Source organism: Aquila chrysaetos, chromosome 22, assembly GCF_900496995.4.
Source record: "Aquila chrysaetos chrysaetos chromosome 22, bAquChr1.4, whole genome shotgun sequence".
NCBI lineage: Eukaryota > Metazoa > Chordata > Aves > Accipitriformes > Accipitridae > Aquila > Aquila chrysaetos.
Window position 1 is genome coordinate 2,600,735 of NC_044025.1, and position 20,775 is coordinate 2,621,509.

At 40.9% G+C, this 20,775-nt stretch overlaps 2 protein-coding genes across 6 annotated transcripts in view; one reads left to right on the plus strand and one right to left on the minus strand.

Annotated features, from left to right (window-relative positions):
• CTNNA1 (catenin alpha 1) overlaps positions 1-20,775 on the minus strand; it is a 120,539-nt gene that overhangs the window by 57,092 nt on the left and 42,672 nt on the right. The gene's annotated exons all lie outside the window — the stretch shown is intronic.
• Positions 1,114-5,842, plus strand: LRRTM2 (leucine rich repeat transmembrane neuronal 2). Of its 4 annotated transcripts, XM_029997853.1 has the most exons (3): positions 1,114-1,684; positions 2,023-3,227; positions 3,340-3,490. In XM_029997853.1, exons 1-3 carry the CDS (start codon positions 1,681-1,683, stop codon positions 3,373-3,375), a joined length of 1,245 nt encoding a protein of 414 aa, XP_029853713.1. In that variant the 5' UTR covers positions 1,114-1,680; the 3' UTR covers positions 3,376-3,490. The 4 variants fall into 4 exon arrangements, with proteins under 4 accessions (XP_029853713.1, XP_029853712.1, XP_029853714.1 ...); XM_029997852.1 differs by having other exon boundaries at positions 1,123-1,684; positions 2,023-5,842; XM_029997854.1 differs by having other exon boundaries at positions 1,129-1,684; positions 2,451-5,842.

Genomic DNA, 20,775 nt, shown 5'->3' on the forward strand with positions numbered 1-20,775 from the left:
CATTGCTTGGAGCGGGAAGCTAACACCCCCCTGCCTCATCCACACTGAGTGAAGGCCAGAGCAGCTGCTCCAAAGGCCTTCCTGCACATCCATGCAAAAATCCCCAGACCCTAAAAAAAAAAAATAATGTAAATCAAGTCTGTTCATTTACCTGTTCATTTACCATTTACCCTCATAAATCAGCTGTCCCTGAGGAGAGTTTACTCCAGCTAAAAGGGCAATGAACTTTTAAAGCAAGCAGCCATGACAGCACATTTGCCTCCTCCACGCTGGGCGTGCACGCTCCGGCCAAAGACCAGCTCGGCTGTAACAGCACATACAGCTTTGCAGGGTCACCGTTTCTGCAAATGCAAATTTCTGCAACTCTAAAACACACGGGATAACTGTTACGGACCTACCCTGCAGGGAGATGCTAACAGAAGTAACGTCCCCCTTTTACAGGGGGGCATATAACACCAGAATGTAATTGGTGACCACAAGGAAGCCCTCAAACTGCTCTGAGCCCCGACAGTAAATGCCAACATCATGATTTCCTCTCCTGCACTCCAGTCCCCAGGAAAAGGCAAGTACAAAAGCCACCGTTTGGGGGGTGGGAAAATAGATTTTTCCAGTTTCATAACTGCATGCTGTCAAGCTGGATTCCAATTAAATCTTTCCTGTGCCGTAACACAAGCTTTGCTTTTTCCAGAAATTTCTCATCGCTTGAACACTCACTCCTGTCCTTCGCTCCCAGGCTGTGTGCTGTACTTTCTGACACACCACCTTTACCTAAATGACTGTTCTCTCCCTTTACCACTTTTGCAGGGACCACAGTCGAACACAGTTGTTATGCATAGCTTTAAGCTGCCAAATACCTCTCACCTCCGTGAAAAGCTGGTGCTAACCAGCACTATTCAAACCGTGCGTACTTTGCCTCTAAAAGTTCCTTTTATGCAGCAATATTTAACAGAAAACCGGCAGCAGCTAGCACTAAGGCACTTCCAACCGCAGCTCTGCGCCGCTTTTAATACCAGCTGAATACAGCCAGCACAGATGTAGGAGGGGGGGAGCGGGGTGGTGCAAGTCTTTCCTATTCCTTGTACTGCGGGGACGAAGGACTCCTACCGTTGATTTTTTTTTCACCCCTCTATCAGTGGTCTTTAACACGATCACAGTATGCACCACAATGCTTTAAAACAGCAAAGCTTCTGGAAAACCCAAACAAAAGGAACGTCACCAGGTGACGTCAGCCTATATACAGCCCTGTGTGGTCGCAGCGCATAAGCAAATCCATTCTTGTACCGCTTCCCTGAAAAGCTTTTCAGTAAATGCACTCATGCTACTACAGGAGCTTCTCTCAGCAATAAGCCACCCATCTGCCATCAACAAGTTAGGACTAAGGGAAGCCACAGCTGCGGAAAGAGAAAACGTGAGCTTCAATTAAACAGCTGAGCAGCCACAGAGGACGAAAACTTGTATTAAGCATTGATTTAAAAATTGCAGACCTGTCAGAGGAGATCAAGCCAGTGATTTCAAAAGGAATATTCCAAGAGAGCATCGTGGATTCAATTTTGCACTAATATCAAAGGACACTAAACCCAGTAAATTATTCAAAGGCTATCTTACATTAGAGCCTTTTACAGACTCACCGCGTTGAGTCTAAAACTACGACTGAATGCAACCTCCAATGTACTCAAAAGAATGGGTAAGTTCCTGCATTTCTATATACCTTGTATAATGAATGACCAGCTATGCTTTAAAGGAGCAGTTAGATGCTAAAGCAAATTTTTCTGCACTGAACCTTATGAAAAAAAAAATGTTTTCCGATTGTGACACTGTAGTTCTCCGTAATAGAGATAAAGACTCATCCTAAGTGTAATATCCAAGTATTCTGTTTTTTGTAGTAAGTTGTTTCTTGCATTTAGAATTCGCTTGTCAGAAATGCATGGCAATGTTATCTGCAGTGAAATCTTCCATCGTGATGTTCAAAGTGTACTGATAAGGCTATCCTATCTTGTTGTTTTCCTAAATTATATTCTGCAGGCTTACATTTCAAGTGGCCATTAGGGGCTCGTATGCTGGCAGCACTATATGCAATGAGTATGGTTTTAAAAATGCTGCCTGCCTTGGGCATGGCTTGTCCACCAAAATGTCGCTGTGAGAAGCTGCTCTTTTACTGTGACTCTCAGGGGTTTCACTCAGTGCCAAACACCACTGAAAAGGGCTCGCTAGGTTTGTCACTGAGGCACAATTATATTTCTGAACTTGAAAGGGATCAATTTGCAAGCTTCAGTCAACTTACTTGGCTTCACTTAGATCATAATCAAATTGCAACAGTCAGAGAAGATTCTTTTCAAGGACTGTATAAACTTAAGGAATTAGTCTTAAGTTCCAACAAAATCTTTCATTTGCCAAACACAACTTTTAGCCAGCTGCTTAACCTGCAGAATTTGGACCTCTCTTTTAATCAGTTATCCTCTCTGCACCCCGAGCTCTTCTACGGCCTTCGCAAGCTACAGACCTTGCACTTGCGTTCCAACTCCCTGCGGACCATCCCGGTCCGCCTGTTCTGGGACTGTCGTAGCCTGGAGTTCCTGGATTTGAGCACAAACCGCTTGCGAAGTTTGGCTCGCAACGGATTTGCAGGATTAATCAAGCTGAGGGAGCTTCACCTAGAGCACAACCAGCTGACAAAGATTAATTTTGCTCACTTCCTCCGGCTGAGCAGCCTGCACACCCTCTTCTTGCAGTGGAACAAAATTAGCAACTTGACATGTGGGATGGAGTGGACTTGGGGCACCTTAGAAAAGCTTGATTTGACTGGAAATGAAATCAAAGCCATTGACCTAACCGTCTTTGAAACTATGCCTAACCTTAAAACCCTCCTAATGGATAACAACAAGCTCACCACTCTGGATTCCAAGATCCTAAGTTCGCTGACATCCCTCACCACCGTGGGCCTCTCCGGCAATCTGTGGGAATGCAGCCCAAAGATCTGCGCCTTGGCCACATGGTTGAGTGGCTTCCAAGGTCGGTGGGAGCACTCCATCCTCTGCCACAGCCCCGACCACACCCAGGGAGAGGATATTCTGGATGCAGTGTATGGTTTTCAGCTTTGCTGGAATTTATCAACTGTTGTTACGCCCGTGGCTACGACGTATGCAGCTCCGACTACTGAGTACACGAAAAGAATAAGCTCTTCTCATTTCCATATGGGTGACAAAGAGATTCCAACTACGGCAGGCATGGTCGTTACCACTGAAGAACATTTCCCCGAGCCAAACAATGCCATCTTCACTCAGAGGGTAATTACAGGAACAATGGCTTTATTGTTTTCTTTCTTTTTTATCATTTTTATAGTGTTCATCTCCAGGAAGTGCTGCCCTCCCACATTAAGAAGAATTAGGCAGTGCTCAATGATTCAAAACCACAGGCAGCTCCGATCCCAAACACGGCTGCATATGGCAAATATGTCAGACCAAGGACCATATAACGAATACGAACCCACCCACGAAGGACCCTTCATCATCATTAATGGCTACGGACAGTGCAAGTGTCAGCAGCTGCCGTATAAAGAATGTGAAGTATAATACCTACATGCCATCAAAAATTAAATCAGATAAGTAACCTATTTTAAAATTGTAGGGGACCTACATCAGATTCTAATTTTTACAAATGTTGACATAAAGCCTAATTTTCCAAGCTACTTAATGGAAACATTGTTTATGGAGTGGTGCAGTATTTTTAAGTTTTTTAAAAAATAAATCCATAATATTTTCAGTGTTAAAGAAGCAATGATTACATTAAAGTTGCACTCCTAATGTTTAAAAGTCTAAAAAGATGCTCACCTCAAACTATGTAAAATGTTTCATGTTATGTAATTATATGACTGTGTGTAAACATTTATACCCAAGTCTCCACATTCTACTTTTTCTAATGAAAACAGTCCGAGGGGATGGATACTGGATATCTGTACAGAGATCTGCGGGGGGACATACGCTCCGTTTGTTCCACTGCAGCTGTAGGATCCCAAACACTCCAGCTGGCTCCGTTCACTTTAAAGGCAGCCGTGGAGGAAGATTTTCCTCCTCTGATAATTTCACTCCAGTAAAAAAGGGGAAGGAAGGAAAAAAAAGAAAAAGAAAGAAAAAAAAAGAGCAACAAAGGTCCAGGTGGGGATTTAAGTGCATTGGGAACCAGTGAATTTATTTTTAAATACAGTTTTCCTATCTGCATATTCATAGTTTGGCTTGCTTAAATGGACCTTGCTAAAGCTCACAACAGATACAGAATGGAGCAGTTCACACGGTCACAAATTAGCAGGACGATCACAAATTAGCAGGACGATCACAAATTAGCAGGACGACTCTCCAGGCGCTTACAAAGTAGGCAGTGCAGCTTATTTAGGAAGGCTCAGTATGACAGGATCGATTCTAAATATTAAGTGCATTCAATTGTTATCGGCTCTCTGGTTTGACTTGATGATGCTTTTCATGAATTCAGGCTAATTACTTACAACTATGAACAAACAGCATTTCAACACCTTTTCATGTGTAAATACCCTTAATGCAAGTTTTTCTTAATTAAAAGTAAATATCAACCACGAGGTTAAGGAGAAGAGGGAAGGAAGGAAGAAGCCTCTCTTTGTCCCCCCGCTGCCCCCCCAGCTGAGGCTTCCTCTTGCCTGGAAGCTATTTTCATGCACTAACTCCACTGGTTTCTCTGGAGACAGAATTAGCCCCTGTAATATAAGCTCTCACTTGTCCTCCTGTTCCAAAATGCAAGGTAATTACCAGGTTTTGGTTTCTGTTTTTTTAAAAAAAAGTACCTTCTGATAAGTATAAGTTAGGATAATATAATTAGTTTATAGAATAGCTCACTGAAAAATGTTTCATTTCTTGATATGGGACAGAATCTAAACTAGTATGCCGTTGAAAAAAATCTTGTATAAATATATATACACACACACGCACCTCATTCTTAAGGAGTAATTTGGTTTCTTTAGCCAGAAGTACCATATTGCTATTTATACTATACTATGAAATTATATGTAAATATTTGCAGATCTATGCAGCAGTGGTGGTACTCAGATGCCACAGGGGCGGGGGGGTGGGGGGGTCTGCAAAGAATTACATTATTTTTAAGTCAACTGCTCAAATATTGTAAACATTCTAACCAAAGCTAAAAGGACCAGAGGGATAGAATTTTTTTTTATATATATATATACATGTATGTATAACTGAAAAAAAAAAAAAAAAGTGTTGTGTCCAATGCTGCAGTGTTAAACAATTACCAGCATACACCGATGAAAAAAAGAAATTCCTCACAGTGTTGACATACCTTGAACAAATCAGTAATTACAGTATGCTAATTGTGTTGTACTAAACTATTCTGCAAACTTTTTAAACAGAAAAGTCACTGCATAAAAGTCTGTTTGCTATTTCACTCTGCTTTTATATATCTGTATTACCACTTAGTGAGGTATTTAGGGTGCAATTATACAACAGTTTGATGTTTTATTGTGAAATGAATTCGTCCAAGGCAATTATAGCAAGATAAGTGTGACTTCTGTTAAGATTTTACATAAAGATTTTTCAATTACTGGTTTTGAAGATATTAATTTGCATTATTTTACTTTTACATACAGTGCCCTTATTATAAAACAAATATTTTGTTTACTTCCTGTGACTCTGTACTTTAATGGAAGAGATTCAGTGAAGCCTAATGGTTTTCCATAGAGATACCTTTGAACCCTCGTAACTGTTTATACTGTGATGAGCCAATTTACACCTATTCTAGAAAATCAATTACTGCTTTTAACTGAATACAATAAATCCTGTGGGGCAGGTGGACAAAGAGCAAATATTCTGTATGATTAAATCTCACGTGAGCCAGAAGGCCAGACCTAAGCTGATAAATACAAAAATGTATTGGTATCCAAGGGTATTTAGCTGCTTGTGGAAAGACTTGCTTCATTCCTTACCACGAATAAGCACTCACAGCTCTTCCCTTACATCCAGGCTTTTGCTCTGCTCTGGGCAAGCGAGCATGCATCACTGCCTCAGCAGCAACCTGCCCCTGCCTGTGCACCTCCCTTACCTCGTGTTAACCAACACGATGGTCTGCACCAGGGGAAACTGGAAAGCAGACACTTTCGGGATGATTTTCATGTACAGCTGTAGGGTACCAGCAGAGACAAAGTTATAACTGAACTCATTAATTATACTGGCAGCCAAATAATCTGTCTACACTATTATCAACCATCAGATGTCAATACTAAACTCTGATGTCCTCAGCTGCATTTGTAAGAAGGACTTCCACCTTTCTCCTCCATGCCCAGCAGAAACCCTTGCTGTAATAAGACAGTTCAGAAGGTACCACGTCAGTCTTCCACATGGTAACGAGACCTGGCCACTTGACTGAAGTGCTGAGGTTCCTCCCGAGGAGGTGCTTTCCCAACACCCTAGCTCTGCACAGAAACCCACTCCAGCTTTATTAGCTTATAATTATGCCCAGGAAGAGTAAAGACAGATGTTCCAGCAATGCTGGATTTAATCCTCTTCTCCACCCCAGCCACTCATACCAATTTTCCAAGCATTAAACCACTGTTCCAGTGTCTCTCAAAGCAAACACACCCAGGCACCCAACTTCTCTTCCCCACCAGTGTCCCCAGTTTCCACTGGTCCTGCAGTGCTGCCTTGGCTGCAGACAGCAAAGCAGGAGGCCAGCAGACGCAGCCTAGCACGGCACTGTTCAATTTTACTTTGACTCTCTGTACTACACACTAATACGCAGCCAATCTCCCAAATGTCGTGGTTTATGTCTGCCATTTCCAAAACCATTTGTTGCCAGGTTCCAGGTGTAAGCAAAGCAATTCTGCAAACATTACATTTAGGGTAACAGGTATCATAAAACTCACAGAATGTCAAACACTAGCAGTGAAGTCAACTTGAATTCCCTTAGAGGGACAGCAAACGGCAGGCAAAGCCATCACTCTACACAAGGACACGACCAGGGGCTGTTAATTTGGGGGTTTTGTTTTCTTTTTGTGGGTTTTGTTTTTGGGTTTTTTTTGTTTCGGTTTGGTTTTTTTTTTTGTTGTTGTGGGTTTTTTTGTTGTGGTTTTTTTTTTTTTTTTTTTAGTTACTGTCTTCCATTCTCAATTGCTTGTGACTCTTCCAGGCAAGGAGGGTATTGTAATAATTGCATTACTCAGCAGTCTCTGATTTTGTTTATGGAACAAGAACCATGATGATTTGGTTCAAATTAATTGTATTTCAGTATGAGTACTAGCTGATGACAAGAGGTTGTTAACTTGCTCTCCCCAAATATCTCTGTTGCACAGCCTCAGTTTCTACAGATACTAAATGGCATCATAGGTGCTTCACCACCTCTAGGCACAGCCTCATTCAAGTGTTCAGGGCCTTTTAGAAATCAAAATTTCTTCTACTGCTCCCGAGATCCTCATCCCATCCAAAAATCTCCTCCAGCCATCTTTTCCTCCTCCCTACCCTAGCATCAGTGAAATGCAAACCTAGCAGTACAAGTTCAAATTTTGAGTAATCATACTGGAACAGGTCTGAATTAATGCTTTCAGTTCCCCTCTTGTTAGTTGCTCTGCATTAGATCATTGTTTGAATGCACACAACTAAAAATTACTCGATAAAGAGTAAAATGGGCTAGCGTTTAGTGTCCAGCTGAAGTGTTCCCCTGCACAGAGCTCCCATTTCCCATCACATGGAAACATAATTAATGTCACTGTATCAATGTTTGGTTTTGTTTTCTTTGCGCCCAAGCAGAAATTATCTGATTTTTTTCAGTGATAAGCCTAGCCTGCATGCAAATCTAAGCATCTGAGCTTATGTCCCATTACCTCCCTTAGAAGACAGTGGCCTATTGTTAACATGTAAAATCAGAAATATCCAGTGGTTTAAACCAGAAATCTGCACTACACACATTTTTTAATGTGTCTAAGTTAATTTCTGTGCCACTTTAATGAAAATAAAGTTGATTTAATTTTGTGATCTACGTAGCTATCAAAATCCATCTGTTCAGACCTATGAAATCTACCCAGAAGCTGAATTTCATCTTTCTTATGAAGTTTTCCATAAAAATTAAAAGTTCAGAGAGAGCTACAGTATTTCTCCTCCCCCCAAAAAGGAACAAGCAAGAAAACAACAAAAATCAAAGGCAGTTGTGCAGAGGCCACTCCTCCCTCCCCATGCCCTTCTCCATTGCAAAAAGTCCCATACACTAAAAGTGTGCCGGGCTTTGCTTTTTAAGCCATCATGCTAGCAGGATGCTTAAAGATTATTTCAGAGTCAGCTGGAAATTCAGCATTTCACATCTTGTATAAAAACCTTTTGAGAACTATCTAGGGAAAGGTAACAGAAGCTTTGATGGATGTAATCTAGCCTCAGACAGGGCAAAACTTGCGCTAAGGGCAAAACACCATGCAGCTTGTGCACCTGTGGTGTTATCACTGAAAAGCTACACCTGCTATCCTTCAACCACTCATTTGTAAAAAACCAAACAAAACCCACCCCATTTTTCTTTTTACTAATGAAAACATTAGTAACTGAACTATTCTACCAGCTTAGCTACCAGAGATTTTTAGAGTCCTAGATGCATTGTGTTTAAATTATGTTTAAAAGAGCCAACATCTGGTGGGAGGGGGTGTAAGTAATGGAGTAAAATGAAGTGCAGTGTACAGAAAAGTTTTGTTATTAAAATTGTGTATACTGTAAAACTGAATTTGCCTCTTTCTTCCTCCCTTTTCAAAGAGAGGTGTCAAAAGCTCACTCTTTCACAATATGTAAAGACCAGTCTACATCCACTGTCCAAGGCAGATAAATCAGGTTTGGGCCAGTCCATTTGCCATAATCATATCAAATACAGCACCTTCTGTTTTACTACAATAAATGAGCTGGTCTGCATGGGTTCTTCCCAAACAAGACATCTCTTGACTAGCAGAAATTATTTATATAAGCAAGAGCAGAGAGTGAAAACCGAACCAAAGCTAAACTCTTGGCCCTTGAGACTGAAGCCCTGGGAGCACCTGCGTCAGAAACAGCACAGGCAGCAGCACCCTCTCCAGCGTGCTGGCATGAGCCCCAGCACGACCCAGCAGACATGCCTGCAGGGCTGCTGAGACCTGGCTGTTCCCCCAGGTCGCCTGGTAGACCACCGTGACCGCCTGTTGGTCATTGCGCCAGCCAAGAGCGTGGCATTTCCAACAGGACCACCTTGCCGAGAATTTAGCAAGAACAAACAATCTATATCATTTCGAGATGTCAAACTAGCAAGACATTGCTTCAGCTCTGAATTACAGCTATCTAGAAAGCGTCAGAAATACATTCCCTGTACAAGAAGCGTTCTTCATATAGGCTACCACAATGAATGTAACATTCAAAATCATGGTGCTTCAATAACATGAGAAAGATTTCTGATTTAGAGAAGTGACAAGTTCACGGACACAACCCAAAAGCCTTGGTACAACAGCTGAACAAAAGAACAAGTTTCAGGATGTTCCAAGATGATTACATGCACTGAACTGCCAACTAAAGTCATTTTAGTAACTAAGCCTTAGCTACGTTTACTTTTTTGCAAAAGGTTTGGCTGGAACAAGTTCTCAAGGGTTTTAAATGTCAGTTGGCTAACTGCCTCTCAAATCCTTCTAATACCTCAAAGCAGCACATGATAAATCTATTTTCTTAAAACTCTCAAAGAGACTAACTTAAAGATAAAAATGCATCTCATGCAAAACCAGTTGCTTTCACAAGCAAAGGTCAGATACATAAGAGAAAAAAAGAGTATTCTGAATATACTATGCAAAACCTTTCAATCCAATTAGTAACAAGGAAACATCAACATGACTAGCAACTTTTAAACATAGGGTGTGTTAAGACAACTGCAAAAAACCAGACTCAAGAACCTGACTGGAGAGGACTGCACAAATGAACTGAAAATTGTAGCACATCTGGGAAAGCGCCAACTCCTTCCTCCGGTGAGTGTACAGGCTAAGGTACAGAATTCAATACAAGTGTTCATCCACCATAAAACCCTAATGTTAGTATTTACATTACACTTCCAACACACACACACACACACACAAGCAAAACTAAAGTGGTATTCTCTACTACCAGGACATTTTATGAAATAAATCTTCCTTTAAAAAAAAAAAAAAATTTTAAATGCTGTTCAAGTAACTTACCCCTGTTTTCTCCCAGCAGATTCTACTACTTTTATGTTGAATACTCAAGCAAACTAGACACAGGAGAAAGTGCTATTTTTCTTTTCCATCAATCCTTACCCCTAAAGAGTGTGCAGTGCATCCACTGTTTGATATAGATGCATTATGCTTTATACCAGTTTTAAAAAGCAGCCTTACTTCACGAAAAGTCTTGAAGTAAGTGGAAAAGGTTCATCCATCAAGATGGTTCTTAAATAATTAATGGATCATAATTCTTTACAGTCAAAAGCAATTAATTTTCTGTATTACAATCATGAGAATAAATCTGAAAAATCCATTCTAATGGCTCTGAATCTGAAGATAGTGTTGCAGCTGAATTTTTAATCTTAAAATACAGGAGCAATGAGGACTTCTGCTGTTTAAACATACAATCTTCTACCAAACAGAACAGCTTTACTGCATATTTAATAGGTAGAATGGTTTTTGCAAGACTGCATGAGATTAAAGACAGCACTAGATACAGGAAATGCATTTCAAGTAGAAAAGTCCTTCCAAGATACTTCTCAACTGTAGAGCTACAAAAATTCTTGAAATATCCTTTATGAAGCATACAAAATACTGCAGAAAAGCTTACTGCAAAAAGTAGTTTTACTTATATGTTTGCAAAGAGCTAGAAAAAACTGAGAAGAGTGTTAATGCAGAATCCAGCTCAACCCTACAGCAAGATTAGGATGCATTTGCTCTCTTCCCTTGAACTAACTCCTAAATAATCCACATGTATCCAGAACCTCTGCCTCAAAAGCCATCTGCTGTTAGCGGGGACTATCAATTTCTGCCCTCAAATAGATTGCTCCAACCCTGATTCCACCTTAAGTTTTTAATCTTTCAGAGAAGAAAAAAACCCTGTAAAATTAATAGAGCTCTAAGTAACACTAATAATGACAATCTGTTAGAATTGAGAACATGGGAAAGGGGACAGGGACACAGACTACAAGTGAGTTTCCATCTCCAAATGCACCACAAAACAGTTAACAAGAGGAAAACACATACACATTCCCCTGCACTGCAGGCACTTTCAGAAGCTTTGTTAACAATCACCACTTTGATTAAGTAAAATTTTAGCTACCCAGGCCGACTCACTTGACCCAGAAGGGAGTCACACAGTAAACATCCTCAGCATGCACCTATCAAAGGATACCAGCCACAACAAACTAGTTAGTTGGGAAAACCACACGGTGGGCCATTCTTCAAGCCTCCAGGTCTAACCGTATACCTCTCATTTAAAGAGCATGAGATATTAAAGCATCATCTATGTTGTCCTCAGGATAGGCGAACATGCTTCAGTGAAGACGTGGAACTACTTATTGATCGAGTCTAGCCCTGAAGCACGCCATCCCAGAAAGAACAGCAACATCTGTTGTAGCAAGGTCTACAGAGACTTAGGATTAACTCCATGCTTGAAATTCTGGTTGAATAATTCAGAGCTTAAGGAATTCCTCCTCAATCTTTTCAGATAGTCCTGAAGATGGAAATAGCTGTGTTGCTGCTTCCAGGTAGGACAGACACCTAGCTCAGCACCTGGGGGAGCAGCAGACCACCACAAGGCAGACCCAGAGCATAGGCAACCAAGTCTGGTAACTCCTAATGACAGCTGGAAGCTCTACAGATATCAAGTGTATATTTTTAGGGTTCAGGCCTTCAAGAATTTAACAGCCACAGGGCAGGCAGGAAGAGAAAGCCATCTCTAGTTTGTATTTTTCTCTACAGATGACTGGCTTAGCTCTGGGACATCTATTAGTGCCATGGCAGCTGTGGAACTCCGAAATAAGAGAGCTTTGACTACATGACATGCAATTAGCATCCAGTCCTAAGACACCAGAAACTTCAAAAAAAGGCTAAGGTTAGACATTTCATTAGGCTGAACTACAGAAAAAGATACAGTAAGCTTTGATACAGTAAGCTTTGGCAGGTACTACATCTCTAACATGACACCACGCTCCTGAGCAAAACAAAAATAACAGATACCTTCAACAAGTTACTATAGTCTATAGTGACAGTTAACTTCTAGGAGATGTCTGTACATCCTTTACTTAAACTAGAAACTAGCATGCTCAATGTACCATGAGTAATGAGCTTTTGTGAGGTATTACTTTCTGCCTGTGAGTGGAGAGCAAGTCTCTAGACCAGCTAAAATATGTCAGTCCTTTGGACAACGGACATCTGCTGCCCATAGTTAAAATAACTAAACACTCACATAGTCCACTGCATAACGTAATGTAACAATGAAGTCAGGACTAAGGCATTTCAGATATTTACAGACCATGCGTGCAATTTCAATATACCTTCAGTGCTGGGAACTGCTGAACAAGTTGCAATGCCTCTTCCGCTCCAAGCCTTGGATTTGTCAGCGATGTAGGTATTGCTGACAAATCTGAAACTTGGAGAAAACCACCACGTTGTTCCAAATCTGAGAAGCGTTTATGGAATGAATTCAAAGCTCTTGCTCCCATGCTGCAGAGATGTACCCTTATCAGCAGGGACTAGGACAGCAAACACCACCAGACACGCAGCGAGGTTCTTGTGCAAAAAGCACTTGCACAAAAGCAGTAACAGTACACGGAGACCTGGAACGTGAACTAATGCAGCTCGAGACTACTCCAGGACCTTCCTGTGACTAACAGCTGTCTGACAGCATGCCGTAAAACACAGTGGACAAATGAAAGTACTGACAAAGCGGAGAACGACTCCGGTGCACCACACAGATAAATTTCAGGGATATTACGCCTTCATATCTACAACTGTCTATGGACAACAATTAACTTGACAAAGCATGCCAATGAGAGTGTCCAGAGACACATGAAAAAGTTTTATACTACATTCAAATGAGCTGATGCTACGAGACTGCAGACTGCTTTCTTCTTCTTAGTGGGCACTCAATCATTTGAATATACCACAGTAAAGCTGCATCATCAAAATAGGAACTTTGACACCTACTTTTACTATCCATTTATTCAAAAATAGTAATCTTCATCAGGCAAATTAGTAAGTGATCATCAGCTTTAAAAAAGTTTCAATTGTTTATGCAAACCCAACTGCATTGCAGAACGTTCTGTTCACTGCAACTCCTCTGACTTCAACCTGTGTTGTAACAATCAAGAATAAAATTTAGTCTATACTCACTGACCATCAGACACCCACTGGAAATCATGCAAATATAAGGAAATCGCTCCAAAAAGATGAGGTTATATAAATAACAAAACAACCCAACCACACCATTGCTCTAGAACATTAATTATGCACACATACGCAATGAATAATAAAAATAATTTAATAGAGATGTGACACAGTAAATCCACCTGAAACAATATGAAATATATGCAACCAGTGATCCCGAGGTACTAACTGAAAGCAGTATTTAAAAATCAAAATTAAATCTCAGAAAAAAACCCACCCCACTAACGGGGAAGTTTACCTATGGAAGGCAGAAAAGCTTCTAAAAATTCAGTTTCAAGAAGGGTCTGGGCCTCTGCAGATGGGATTCTCTGCACAGAGACAGTACCAGACTTCTCTGTTATTACGTTAACCAATTACTTAATGTTATCTTTAGGTACATAAAAGTACATCGGCTCTGACCATATAATCTTACCTTAACCTATGTCTGTTAAAATTGTGTGCCTACTACTTTTTACCCATTACCAGCTGCAGGACATCTGTCTTGCACTTCAGGTATTTCCTGGTGTCTAAACCTCCAGCTAGCCTAAGTATCACTCACTTGCCACAAACGAATTTAAATGGGTAAACTATGCCAAAAATATTACTAACTTTTATCCTGTGTTGTTTTTTTTTTTTAAATAAGTAGTATATACTATTTCCTGCATTTGCTTATGCAAGAGAAATATTTTAAACTATTGACAGGATTAGGACTAAATGACAAGTCCACATACTTGACACAGATTGCTCACAGACACAAAGTGGAAAAAAATGATGAAGAACATGAACAGGTTTCAGTGATCTGAGCCAGGGGGGAAAAAAAAAAAAAACAAACCAAAAAAACAAACCAAAAAAACCCCCAAAACAACCCACACCCATTCTGAGCAGAAGAGAGGACTTCTTTGTGATAATTAAAACAGCTTCTACTAAGGCCATTACACAGCCTGATTTCTATTTTGACAAGTGGTTTGGTTATTTCATTTCTTTTCTTTTTTTTATGTAATGCGGTTATAATCAGGAAAGTCCTATTCTACCAGTATGTTATCAAAAGCATTCCACTACCTTTGAAACAGGTATTTCAAATTAGTAACATATTTCCAGTCTCTTCATTAATATAAAAAACCCCCACCACCTCCAAAAGTCTTACTTCCTCATATGAGAGCTATAATTTGCAACTTCACTCTTGCAGAGTCTGTTCCCTAACAAAAAAGGAAAATCAGGAGAACACACAAGTTAGTCTTCTTCCAAATTTCATAACATCTTTTAACTTTAATGGCAGTTGACCAAAATCTTCAGGACTGCTCCAGGCTAAAACCCATTCCTAATCCCTGTAACTTGCACGAGAATTCCCACTTGAGGGCAATGCTGGGAGCAGCAGAAAATGCTGGGTCTGGTTACCAGGCACTGGGACTGGTTTGTAAGCACTTCACATCACAAGGACAATCGAATCTCGACCATACAAAGCGATAAATTTCATTCCCAGCCCATGCAGGAACCCAGTTACTAACTAACAAGTATATACACACATCCACACACCCTTTGTGCTCCAGCTGCAGGGGTAACTAGCAATTTTATTCACAGGCAACAGTAACTGAGCAAGTCCTCTTTTAAGCAATGGCGAAATCAAACCTTTAGAATTACTGTCTAGTGCTATCTATGTATTATTTCTTGAGGGGGAAAAGTGGTATTGCAACAGCACAAGGTAATTTTTTTTACTGTTATTTTCACCTGTGATGTGGGGGAGGAGGGGAAAAGATTAAGAGACATGTCTGTCTGGTCTGGAAAACAACAGATTCTCAAACATTTTATACTACTTTTGTACCACTACCAGGTAATGGAGCTACCAGTATTCTCTTAAGGCTTATCCTTACATCTAAAGAAGTTAACAGCATAGGTTTTATGATACAGAGCACACAGCTGCAACACATTTCCACCACTAAGGCAAAAATATCTATTCATACAGATAAGTAATGGTAGGAAAGTGCCAGGATGCCAAGAAAATCATCCTGCAACAACATGCATCTTTTCCTTAAGAGCTCAAAAGAAAACTGAAATTGGCAATAATACATCATACAGTAAAACTGAGTTTTCATTGAACTGAGTTCTCCTAGTTTCCATTAAATCATGATGCCAGGGCAAAGTTAGGACTCTCTAAGCCAGACTTGGACCCAGCATTAACAAAGCAAATGTACCTGAAATCTTTTGCAAAACGTGAGAGGTTTATGTTTCTTGTTACCTTGAATATGTTTTCTAGTTGAGCTCCAAGAGCCAGGTTGAAGGGCTCTAACTTGCACCTGGTTAAGTTTGCCAGGTCCCCACCTGCTCTTCAAGGAGCAGACTTCCTCTCCAGAGACCTCCGTGAGATGGCAGTTCATGCCTAGTCAACAGATGGGAGGCAGAAGAGTGTCTAGGCTCCGTTTTACACAACTCCAGATGTAAAGAGGTTATTTTGCAGTGGGTCTGGCATCCTACTCCTTCAGGAGCTGGCAAGCTTGTATTCCTCTTCTCTTCCCTCCCCACCACGAGCAGCCAGGGTACGTGCTGGAGCTGGGGCTCAGGACTCCAGCAACGCAGATCCAGTGCTCCACTGTGGCTGGTTGCACCTCTCCAGCGCAAGGGCTGACCGGGCACGTGTCGTCTCCTGGGTCATCCCGGACCACAGCCCTAAGCCCCAGCTCCCACCCAATCCAGCAGAGAGCAGAAGAAAACACGCGCTGCAACAGCAGCAAGTCGGCACCATGCTGCAACAAACGGCCTCCGCAGTCTTACGATGTGGGTCTACACAGACCCTAGAGATGTATCAGAACTGCTGATAAAAGCTCCATTTTAAACCTACAGCATTTCTTCATGCAGCACACAGGTGAGGCCTAATCCAGACTTCTCATGAATAAGAACTCAGGAGCTCAAGGAGGGCAGCACAATATTTTGTCAATACTTAACAGCTGTTTCCTCACAAGCGATTTTGTTGAATGACGACTAGTTAAGCTTGGCTACAGGTCAATTCATCTCACTTTCAGTATAGCTGGGTAGATGGGGGTAGCAGGATGGATGGGGGAATGTCTCAGAATACCAAATCAGAGGGACAAAACGCTTCTGCAGGAGCCACGAGACAGCTGCTGGGGCTGCTGAGTAATCTGCTACTGCGGAGCCGCCTTCACAGGCTTGATTTTCATTTTGATGTTAATTAGTAACCTTATCTAAAGACTATCTCAAGTTTTTCCTTTGCAAATTACGTGAACTAATAGATATATCCAGAAATATGAAAAGCAGACTGAAGTTTACACCCGTGGTAATTGTAAGAGCCTTGAAATATTTTCGTTTTTATCATATTTTACATACATGTGAAAGGCTTTAGAAATAGAACAACTAAAATTGGAACAACACAGACCCCTGCAAAACTCAAATTAAAAAGAGTGAGCCAAGACAGCATATGCCCTTTCCAAGAGGAAGAGAATGCATTATAAATCTGGGAATAAAGCCACCTAACTCCTGGCAAGACAGCTCGGAGAAACAGATAATAAAACAAACCTACCAATACAGTCACAAGACATTCAAAGCTAGAATTAATGTATTCTTTATTCTTTATTAGAAATATAAATAGCTTTAGTTTGTGACAGATTTTTAAGTATTTCCTGTAGGAAGGGATTCAGCAGGCTTAACCTGCAATATCACAGCAAAAAAAACCCTCAGATATGAAGTTGCCTTTGACAGAAAGCAAAAGGCATTACAAACTGGAAATAGCATCAAAAGCTGACCAACTGTCGAGGGACTAGCTACTGCACACCTCTAGCCTTACCAGCACCAAAAAGCATGAGTATCTCCTCTCCCTCCCACATGGGCATCTCAGCAACTTCACTTGCCTCCACAGAAGACAAAATTGCTTGAAACAAGAACGCCCTCACTGACCGTGAGGTTGACACCGCTGGTTGCTGTTAAAGAAAGCCAGCAACCTTATTCGCATCACCTCCATTTACCTAAAGCAACTGACTCACGGAGGAACCCTGCACGATTAAAAAGGCACTAAAAACACGGCATGCATAACGTCATCCTTTACAGAGACACTATCAAGCCATTATTTACTAAGCTAATTAGCCAGCCACCCTTGCAGATAATGAGAATGCATTAAAGTATTTAAAATTCCAGCACAAGCCTGACACATACAAAGTGGCTGCCCTTCTTCAAAAGAAAACGAATGTCAAAGGAAATAAACCATTTAGGAACAGTCAGCACATCTGAGGTGGAGCGGGAAGGTAGCATCACCTATGGTAAGTGTTCAGAGAAAGGAAGTAAAGCAAAGCAGAGCACTCCGGGATGCAGAGGTATTGCACAGTTTTATTGTATCAGCCTCTACTTGTAAAAAAAATAAAATCATTAGATAGATGACTTAAATTACCATTAGATAGATGATAAAGCAGCAGCTATTCAAAACAAACAGAATTAATGTACAGAACTGTACAATCTGGCACAAAAAAAACAGGGAAATTGAATGTACTTAAGCTGACAGTGATCTGAAAAACCCAGCTGGTTAAATTCAGTTTTACACCAAGAAATAAGCTTTAACTGAATATACACTTCACTGCAGTCTAGCACTGAAATAACCCTTCCCTTTGCATAGGCACTGCTCCAGAAGCGGGTAATGCAACTAAAGTCATAGAGCAAGTTTACAAAATGCATGAAACAAGTTAATCCATCTACTGGAAATAACACCAGGAATAGTCCCAGGGGATAAGAGTTCCCTGTGTACTTGATACAGTCCTACTCTTTCAAAAAGATTTCCTAAACTCCAGCTGAGAATACCCATCTTTTTTTTTTTTTTTGGGGGGGGGGGGGGGGTGGGGTGTGCAGAGGAGAAGATGTTTCCACAGCACTACAAAACTGATCGAGGATAAAAATTTAGAGGAAGTTTCAAGATTACAGCACCTGTCACCAAAAAGCCAGTTTTACATTCTCTGTGAATAAGTCTTCATGATAGCGTATGGGGGAGTATCAGGACATGGAAGATTTGCTGCTTAATTACTACCTTTTTCTCTACACACATATTCCTCATAAGATCTCCTCATTCATTTTAGTTACAGTTCCCATGGTAGAGTCCCACAGCATCTGCATATACAGGAGCAGCCTTTCTGGGTGAGAAAAGCTGTGTATGACAACAGAAGTGGGAGATGAGCAGAAGACCACCGTACCCAGGCAAGCCTGGGCAGCAATCTTACCCACAGCCACAAGAAAGCCAAGCCTACTTCAAACCAGCTCTCGCAACACAACATCATAAACTTTTAAGCTTGTGAAGACCCTGCCTTCCTCAATTAAAAGATCCCATAGGAAGAAACGCAACCATCTTATAGGCCATTAGCTCCAAAGGGGTCAACTGGTCAGGTGCAAGACAGAAGGGCTTTCAACTTTTTTCTTTTTTAAACATTTCAGTTATTTCTGCATTAACTTCTCATTTTCTTGGCTTTTTTCAGTCCAGTCACCTCTAGAATTGGGATTCTTTGACTCCTGGACAGGTGCCCAAAAACTCATTCTGCCTCTGAGGAAATTCACAATTTGGCATTTAAGGGGAACAGTATCAAATTATATAGCTGCAGTCTTACTTTGTACTTGACATCAGAGCTCTCATGTCACCTTCTTCCCCTGAAATGACTCAATAAAGACAGTCCTCAAAGGAGAGGTTCAAAGGCATAGCAGAGAAGAGCAAGCAAGCCCCATGTTACATTTTTTTTCCCCTACACAGTCCAAGAAGCTGACTGGTGAGGTGGGGAAGATACACACATGAATCCTTTGAAAAAAGGGAAATGAAACAAGCCACAGACACAGAAGCCACCTGGGCAATATAACACAGCTAGCTGCTCAACCTCTACAAGTAGAATTAATTGCTGGGGTTTAGTTCAGATGTTCTGAATAAAATTAATGCATACTTAAAAGTAATGTACAGTATTAGATTAAAAAACATGGGGACAGAATGCAAATGGAAGTATATGACTAGGGCCACCACTGACATTCACAGCTGTAATTCAACTGCTGGGGAGCTTGAAAATGAGAAACATCCATCAAGACCTTCCAACACTAGATACAGGACAGACTATGTGTGCTACAAACAAGTCCCAGGGTTATCTTCCTACTCAGGAAACAGGATTTTTTTAAAAACATCATATACCAATGTTGCTAATTAACATCTGGAATGAACCTGAAACATGTCAATGTTGGTCACAATGTTGATGGTCACAATGGTTGATATCAGGAAAGAAAAAAAACCTTCAAAATATAGATAAGTCTCAAGCACATAATGAGGGGTGTCTCAAAGATGACACAGGAAGATAACTTCAGCATCTCCAGCGTTTAATATTTCTGTGTGTATTTATTTTAATTTTGAAAGAAATTATGCAACTACATTCATACATCAAGACAACATAAAAAAATTAACAGTACCAGAATTAGTTGAAGTCTTGAATAGTTTAAGAATAAATGCCCTTACTCCCCCAAACTGCCCCTATGTGCAGCCTCACACTGCATGGACAAATCTCAATCTGTCAGTTATTAAAAAAACCCAAAACAACAATAACAACAAAAAAACAACAAAACACCCAAACCCACAACACACCACACAAAAACGCACGAAACTAAAAGGTGCCTGCCTCACTGGTAGGTGGGAACCTTAGTCTGAAATTCGATCAACACAAAGGCAATAAAAAGTAATTTTTTTATTTTTTTTTGAAGGAGTCCATCTTTTAAATATAAAACCAAAATATATTCCCTAAAATGCAGCAGATGAAAGGCAAGCTAGAAGGAAAATCTGAAGCAGGCAAGAAGCAGAGAGGACTAGGTGGCCAGAGAACCCCCCCAGCAAGGGCACACGCCTGCTGCCTGAACACCTCAGCCTAGCAGAGCTGGTAAATCACTCTGCAACCACCAAGACTAACTTGTTTACATCCACAAGAACTGTACCTCATCTCTCATCTCTCTCCAGTTATTTCACTGCACACTCCCACATCACCTGCATTTCCTTTGCTCCACAGAAATACTTAGTTCTCAAGATACCATACCTACAAAGTGAAACAGTTTCTAAACCAAGAACCTTTTGTTTTCAAAGCTCCCCCCCCCCCCCCCCCCCCCCCCAGCTACCAGGCTTCATTTTCCAAGTTCTTTCCGCAGGTTTCATAAAGTAACTGATAATGTCAATTCAAGTTATCATATTCAGTAAACCACAGATGACAGCACCTCAGGCATACAGAAGAGATTCTGAGCTGAGAAGCAGGTTTTTTTTTCTGGCCACATATGGCAGCAGTAAAGCACCCAATGAATAGCAAAAACTTTTTTTCTTGACAGTCAGAGATTAACATATATGCAGTACAAGTCAATAATCCACAAATGGCTGCATATCACGCAACATTTGCGTT